The following is an 8,276-nucleotide window of genomic DNA, read 5'->3' as shown; positions in this document are numbered from 1 at the left end:
CTGAGGAAAATGACTTAAGTGTCTTTATTGTAAGATCATAAACTTGTTATAACTAGTTTGTTGAATAAACTGATGGAAACAGGAACATGATGAAATCAATAAAAGTGCTCATTTTTGTGTTTTTGAATGTTGGTTGTCATTTATTTTATTCACACAAATGCAGTTTGGATAAGTGCTGATGGTCCTTTGTTAATTAAAACCAAACAATCACCATTCCAAGATTAATCAATACCACGGAAACAGATAACAGACAATAGCTGAAACTATCTTTAATCAACAGTCAACTATCAGCTTCAATTGAACTGACTCAACCAATGAGGGCATCAAATTTGGATTATATGGTTTCAGCTAGGACTAAACCAAAAGTTGTATTTTTCATTAATTGGATGAGAAAATAAAACCTGTAAAGTTTAAAACTTTAATTTTATTTAATCAATGTTGAACTCTGAGATTAATCCAGTAAATTTTTATTTTAATTGTTACTGAAATGTTGAATTCACCACTGATGATAATCTTTTTCATCTATATGGATCCATTTCCACAACTTTTTGATCACCACTTCAGAACAACTACCTGGATACACAGGATCAAGACTGAACTCTGACATTAATCCAGTGAATTTTAACAACAGTCATGCTAAAGGACCACTTAATTGATTAAATCATGGTTAGTTTGTTACAATATGTGTAACATAACTGTCGTCCGACATGCAGCAGATTTGTTGGAGAAGCTCAGAAGAATCAAACTCAACATCTGGTGCATCTCGGACACCAAGGAATTTGGTGCTTTTGACGACATGTTGACGACGGCTGTTAATCAAGGTGTGGATTAAGCGTGCTAAACGAGGTCCTCCCAGTCTGATCAAACTCATTATCTTGGTGCAATTCAGAAACAATACGCTCAGGCAAAAACTGGGTCAACCCCCCTCTGACACCTTAATGTGGGCTTAATGATGATATGATGCCCACGTCTCCCAAAGAATTCACACCTGTATTCATGTAAACTCAGCCACACCCACCTTGATTCAGACCCTAAAACCTGTGAGCCTAACGTTGAATACAGGGACAGTCAACGACTCTTAGGACCGCCTTGAATCCCAGTGGAGGTTAAATACCCGGCTCTCTCCACTACTATTTACAGAAGTTCCAGTTCCTCTGCAGGCTGATTTAGCTGAACTCAAGAAGATTTTTGAAGCTCTCAGCACAAGATTAGGTGAATACTGGGCCAACCATCACAGGACTATGAACTCTCCTCACTGGACTCCTCACTGCTCTCCTCGGTGGACTCCTGGGGGACTGGAACCCTCCATGAACTCATATCTGAATCCAAACCTCCACCAAGACATGGGCGTGTACACACAGGAGCTGGCTGTGACCGTTCCTAAACCTGTGCACGTAAGGAAGGGGATTTTTTCTGAGCTGCACAGTAAAGTTTCAGAAGCTGGCATCCCCGTCACTGCAACACATTTTGACCAGCAGCAGGAAATGCTCTGGATGGGAAACTACACGGTAAGAGCCAAAATGATGCTTCAGCAGAGTTTGTTTCTTCTACATTCACCTTAAATGTTGCACTCTGTAATAATATTTGTGCTCTTCTCTTAGGGTCATGTAAAATCCTTCCTTGGACCTACGATGGCACACTACTCTTCTTTCCAAGTGCACGCAACTGATGCCATCAGACACATACAGAGTTTGGAAACAGGCGTGCTGTTCCTTTCTGAGTGCAACCTCAGATGTTACACTCGTGGAGGCCTCGTCATGTTTGATTATCGGTAAGTGTTACATTGACTGTTGATGATCTGAAGCTGTGAAATTATTCCTTATGTTATTGAATTAATGGCCATTTTTGGTGCTTTGCAGGATGGAGAAAGGAGCTGATATGCACAGTCTCCTCATGACTGATAACATGCTGCTCATGGGGGGATTACAAAACTATGTGGTTGAAATTGACATGAACACACTTCAAGAAACTCAAAAAGTAAGACACCAGGCTTATGTTTATCAAAATCCACAACTATCTATGCTTACACCACTGGCACATCATACAACTGACTTCACAGCGAGTGTCTGACTGTCTGCTGTCTTGATTGTCCTTCCAGTTCACAGTGGAGGCACCTGGAGTGACACTAATGCGTCAGACCAATCATTTCTTCGTCTTTGGGCACCCTTCTGGCAAAGTAAGTATCCCCTGATTGGATCAGTTTGATGAGGTTTGGTTTATATCTCTCTAACACTGACCCTCTGCTGATAACAGGTGACCCTTCGAGACTTGCGCACATTTAGGACACAAAAGTTTGACGCATTTCCTGGCGGCCTGTCAGACTTTGATGTTCATGGAAACCTTTTGGCTGTGAGTGGGTTCTCCAGCCGAGGGCTGAATGAACGTTTCCTGATGGTGTATGACCTCCGCATGATGCGAGCTGCAACCCCCCTTTGGGTGCATGTGGATCCATTCTTTGTGCGCTTCCTTCCTACCTACACGTCACGGCTCGCAATCATCTCACAGACAGGTATGAAGCTGGCTTCAGGATTCTTTAGTCCAGTTTTCTGTAGCATAGTCTTACTATGTTTGGCCAATAAATGTGACACACAATTTCTTTGTGTGATTTGTGGCTTTGCTATAACTGCCTGCATTCTGTCTTTTTCCAGGTGAGTGTCAGTTCTGTGAGCCCACTGGCCTCGCCAACATGGCGGATATTTTCCACGTCAACACAAACGGCCACTGTCTCACAAGTTTTGAGGTCTCATCCAGCAAACAAGCCTTAGCCTTTGGAGATTCAGGGGGATGTGTGCGTCTCTGGTCCGATACTCGGGACGTTATGTTTAACGTCTACTCCAGAGAGCCCTGCATTGTGGATGCACAGCCTCAGCTGGCCTGGAATCATAACCTGCAGCCCTGCTCTCCCATCCCCACTGCCCAGGCTACACCCAGCTCAAGGTAACACAATCACTAACGAGACTGAAGAGTTTGCATTAGAGCGTTCATACATATTGTTTTCAGATTCAATAAAAGTTTGTAAGATAATGTCGAGTCTTCCCCAGTTGATATAAATGGTTAGAGTCTCACGTAGTTCCCATTAAAGGTTTCCATCTAAAACATGTTTCTTTTCAACAGGTGGGTTCCTGGGATGGACCCAGAAATCCCACAAACTATTGAAACTGTTGGCTTCAACAGTTATGTGGAAAATCCTTCTGCCTGCCCCTGTAACCAGGTATGTAAAAAAAAACTTGTTTCTCTTTTAAACTGTCATTTTTACAATATTGTAATAAATTTACAAAAAAAGTTAAACCCATCTCCACGTGGTGTATTTTAAGTTTTTTTTCCTGTTTGTTGTTTGCAGGTCCCTGCAAATAAAGAAGGGTCACCTGGTTATTACAACCACATCCCTGAATCTCCAACAGAGAGTGATGAAGAGCCGCTCCTTCACATTGTTCCCGAAAAGTACAGAAAGGTTGGACTTGCTACGTTTCACCCTGGTGTTCATAGAGATACAGTTAATTTTAAGTTGTAACAATTTCTAGAGTGTTGCTACAAGCTTTGATTTCCAAAGCATGTGACGAAGATGTATTTGTTGTGCTTCAGGTGACAATTAAATACTCTAAACGTGGACGGGAAGATTTTGACTTCAAACATTACAACAGGACGTTGTTTGCTGGCCTGGAGCCGCAGATTCCCAACGCCTACTGTAACTGCATGATCCAGGTAAGAAGCTGAAGATTCACAATGTGTACATTTAATTTTTAATATGAGACAATTTGTCAAATGTTCCATGGGTCTTTTATGTTTGCATCTTAGGTGTTATACTTCCTGGAGCCAGTTCGCTGCCTTGTTCAGAATCATTTGTGCCACAAGGAGTTTTGTTTGGCTTGTGAACTCGGCTTCCTCTTCCACATGTTGGATTTGTCACAAGGAGATCCATGTCAGGTAAGTTTCTTTCTTTCTTTCTTTTTTTTCAATCTGTTGGGGATTACAAGGCTCTTACTTTGAAATCTCATTTTGTTGTGACTGCCCAAAGTAACCTCTAATGTCTTCTTCCTTAAGGCCAGCAACTTCCTCAGAGCACTTCGAAACGTCCCTGAAGCCAAAGAGATGGGCCTGATCCTCTCAAACTATGAGGAGACGACAGGAACAGTCAAGCTAGGTCGCTTAATCCAGAGATGGAATCACTTCATCCTCTACCAGCTCTTCCAGGAGACACAGGAGCAGGAGGATCCACGGGCCTACAGGACGACCAGGAGCAGGTAAAACACATCGTTGTTGACCTGCATTCTTACTGGACACTGTCCCAGTCTTATCATTATGTTTGTTTATAAATGCAGAGTTTTCCTTCTGGTTTCTGAAACTGATTTGTGTTTGTGTTGCAGTTCTCTGGGCTCCCCTGGCGACTCTGTCATTAGAGAGCTGTTTTGTTCTGAAGTTGAGAACCGCAGCCCGTGTCTCTGTGGCATAGAAACAGTCTACTCCTCCCTCATGTTGCTGTTCAACATGCATTACCCTGACTCTCAAGGTGAGTCTGAGAGCACTGAGAGCATGGATATCTGTGACTGTGAATTACTCTGTCTTTGAAACTTGAACTATTAATGATTATATAATGGTTTGAATGAATTTAGTTTTTGAATGAGCAGAGGGAAATATCTGCTTGATTTGATGTATACACTGATATTCATTGTACTTTGACACTTCAGGAGAAAGAATAAAGGAGCACGACTTTGCTGAGATCCTGAAGAAAAGCATCTGCCTGCAGCAGAGATCTCACACATGGTGTGGAAACTGTGACAAGTATCAGCCCACAGTAAGTTACAGCTTTCATTCACTCATAATGACAATTCATTTATGGTTGATTGTTACCTGTTGTGCAGGGTAATCATTTCTTTGTGTTACACTGTAGGTGCAGACACGCAACATTCGATGTCTCCCAGATGTTTTGGTGATAAACTGTGAGGTGAACAGCAGCAAAGAGGCTGAATTCTGGAAGGTTCAGGCCGAGGTAAGCCACTGATTCACCGTGTTTAAATACAGTTAAAAGAAACAAAGAAACTGATTTATCTGTTCATTATTTACATGATTGCCCATGTTTCTGTTTTTATAGTACACCTTCAACAAATCCATGCAGAAGACAGATCAGGATCAGCGTCACGTGTGGATCCCCGCCACTCTCAAGATGTCCCTCAGCAAAAGTCAGAGACTGGAGATCAGCAGCTGGCCTGAGGGCGAGGAGGTGAGGACTTTAGATTTTCAGCTGATCTTTGCACTTGAAGAAATAATTGAGTAACTTTTCATCACCAAGTTAAAATTTCACTTCAAGATTAAAACCATATTTCCAGGAGCAATATTTTTAAAACATTATTACACTAATCTGTAGATATTGAACTATAGGTTGGTTTTAGTGTTTTTGTTTCTGTAACACATGAATTTCTCAACTGTTGTGAAATGAAAAAGTTTATCTTACAATTATTTGCACTTTCTGTTACTAGTTAAGTGCTGCTGAACAGGCGGAGGGAGCTTCTCTGTATGACTTGGTGGCCACGGTGCCGCACATCCTGGACGCTGGCGCGGGTGGTAATCTGGTCGCACACATCAAAGTGGGTGAGACCTACCATCAAAGAAAAGAGGTGAGCGACGCTTAGATAAGAAAATTTGACATCTGCTGACTACAAAAAGTTTCATTTTTAACATTCAAAATGATTTTATTATTTCAGGGAGTCTCTCGCCAGCAGTGGTACCTCTTCAATGACTTCCTCATTGAGCCGATTGAGCAGGTAAGGATCCTAGATAAGATTCCTGCTTGTTTATTCATGCTAACTTTAATGTGTGCAGTCATTTAAAAATGTTTCTCCTTTTGTTTTCAGACTGAGGCTGCACAGTTTGATGTGAGCTGGAAAGTGCCAGCCATCCTGTGTTACGCCAAGAGAAACTACCACACCAAATACGACCTCCGCAGTGAGTTTCAGCACAATCAGTCTGAAGTCAAATCCGACTTATATCGGACTCAGAAGCAGAGCAAGACAGACGCCACTTTCATCCCACTCACAGTCAGTGAGATGCCGCAGGCTGGCGACCTGGTGGGGCTGGACGCTGAGTTTGTAAAGCTCAGTGAGGTAAGTCTGGCTATGATACCATCATTAATTATAATATAGGATCAAAAACAATTTTAAATATTCCTAATACATATTTTCAGTAGTTCAGCTAATCTGACTCAAGTATTTAAAACAAAATTGACCCCTGAATGTGTGCGTTTGCAGGAGGAAGCAGTGCTGCATAGCGACGGCACCAAATCGACCATCACGCCCAGTCAGATGTCTGTGGCCAGGATCACCTGTGTAAGGGGTCAGGGACCCAACGAGGGGGTCCCCTTCATCGATGACTACATCTCCACTCAGGAGCAGGTGAGAAGCTGCAGAGAGAAAAGACCACGATGACCTAAAAGAATGAATATATAATGTTTCAAGGATCCACCCGCTAACTTGTCAATTTGTTCTTCCAGGTGGTCGACTATTTGACAAAATACTCTGGAATCGAACCTGGAGACCTGGATGCCACAGTATCCTCTAAGCACGTGACCACGCTGAAGTCGACCTACCTGAAGCTACGCTTCCTCATCAATGCAGGAGTTCGCTTCGTCGGCCACGGCCTGCAGAATGACTTTCGTGTCATTAATTTAGTGGTACGTTATTTCATCTGTTATATATTTCAAATTAGTTCATATAGTTTAGAGATGTTTTTTTATAGATGTGCTTTGATTTTAATGTTTTTTATTTTCTGTTTCTTAAGGTTCCCAAAGATCAAGTTATCGACACCGTCGACCTCTTCCGATTGCCCTACAAGAGGATGATTTCTCTGAAATTCCTTGCTTGGTATTTTCTTGGTAAGTTAGTAGAAACAAAAAAAACAAAATCAAATCCAAATAATCCAAATATGAGTCTTTAATCGAATTAAATCACATTATTACAGTGAGAGGGATTAGGATCCAAATATGTAAACTGAATAATCCGCTCATGTTACCGAAGTCAGTATAGTTCATGATGTTTTAGTTGTCATCAAACCCATCTTGGAATTAAATCTGAACAACAAAGTATTTAGAGGCTTTTTTGAGTTCATGTACTAAAGCGTACGTGTCAATTCCTCATATCCACACTGTAATCTGAAGCTGAACACTTTCATTTTAATCATTCCTGACCTTTTTTTCATGTCCACAGGCCTCAACATCCAGGGAGAAACCCACGACAGCACGGAGGACTCATGCACGGCCCTGAAGCTTTACAGGAAGTACCTGGAGCTGTATCAGGAAGGAGGGAATCATTACGTGACGAAAGTGCTCTACGAAGTCTACGACAAAGGCTTCCAGTTGAACTGGAAAGTCCCAGATTCGGACATGAGATAGTCCGTCTGAGTGGACTGAATGCACTCTCCTTCCATCCACGGGTGCTGCTGTGCTTCCCTCTGTGATGGGACTGTGAGCAACACCATGACCTGAAGATGCTCGGGCTGCTTATTTTGTATCATATTTTATAGTTATTTGCTTTGAGTCAGTGACTCAGTTGTTTTTATCATATCTAAATGTAAGCTTTTTATATCAGAGAGGTTTACAGGGGGGAAAGTGATCATTCAAAATATGAATTTGAAGCATTTTTGTTTAAAAAAAAAAGAAAAAAGGAAAAAGTCAAAATTGTTGCATGTAGATGAAGTCATCCTGAGCACTGTAAAATGTTTGTTGTTTGATACCAGGAAGTGGAGAATGTGCACGAATCCATGAAAATCTTGATTAAAATAGATTGAAACTATAATCCATGGATGTTCAGAGAATCATTTAAATTTAACAATTAATTTAGTTTGTTCTTTTCACCATCCACCTTTGAATCTGTTGCAATGCGTATACCATTTCTGGCATTATGCTATCGTTGCTACTGCATGTCTCATTCACTACTACAATATTTTTATTTCACTTACATTTGCGTGGAAACCTTTGACTTGTTTAAAAAAAATAATCTTTAGTATATCACACAGGAAATCTGAATAATTTGGAACCAGCCATGTGGTCTCGCAACACAATCTTCATACCTTTAACCCCAATTTTTGTAGATAAGGAAATACCTTTACTGCAGACAAAGTGTTGATGAAATTGAAGGAGAAAAACCTGCACTGCTAAGGCAAGAGGAGAAAGTGAATAACATTGAAGGAAGCCAGAAGACGTGCAGCTTTTTAAAACTCTCTCTTTAAGTTACCCTCTCACTAATTCGGCATAAGTGCCCTTCAGATATCAGCTCAGGATACTCGGT

The 8,276-nt window shown here is 41.3% G+C and overlaps 1 protein-coding gene across 1 annotated transcript; it reads left to right on the top strand.

The window, feature by feature from the left end:
* Positions 1–979: 979 nt before the first annotated feature.
* Positions 980–7,590, top strand: LOC147306214 (PAN2-PAN3 deadenylation complex catalytic subunit PAN2-like). Its single transcript, XM_086277046.1, has 22 exons — positions 980–1,508; positions 1,602–1,771; positions 1,860–1,977; positions 2,099–2,176; positions 2,254–2,509; positions 2,649–2,937; positions 3,115–3,211; positions 3,341–3,451; positions 3,583–3,702; positions 3,796–3,924; positions 4,042–4,241; positions 4,365–4,507; positions 4,686–4,792; positions 4,889–4,987; positions 5,090–5,218; positions 5,475–5,612; positions 5,700–5,759; positions 5,850–6,098; positions 6,243–6,386; positions 6,485–6,664; positions 6,772–6,865; positions 7,197–7,590. The coding sequence occupies exons 1-22, from the start codon at positions 1,242–1,244 to the stop codon at positions 7,379–7,381; spliced, it is 3,363 nt and encodes a 1,120-aa protein (XP_086133172.1). The 5' UTR covers positions 980–1,241; the 3' UTR covers positions 7,382–7,590.
* Positions 7,591–8,276: the final 686 nt, after the last annotated feature.

This window comes from Aulonocara sp. 'chitande type north' Nkhata Bay, linkage group LG20 (assembly GCF_057382095.1).
Source record: "Aulonocara sp. 'chitande type north' Nkhata Bay isolate Kocher_YH1m ecotype deep benthic linkage group LG20, A_spYH_male_GT1.1, whole genome shotgun sequence".
NCBI lineage: Eukaryota > Metazoa > Chordata > Actinopteri > Cichliformes > Cichlidae > Aulonocara > Aulonocara sp. 'chitande type north' Nkhata Bay.
This window is presented reverse-complemented; position numbering and strand designations above follow the sequence as displayed.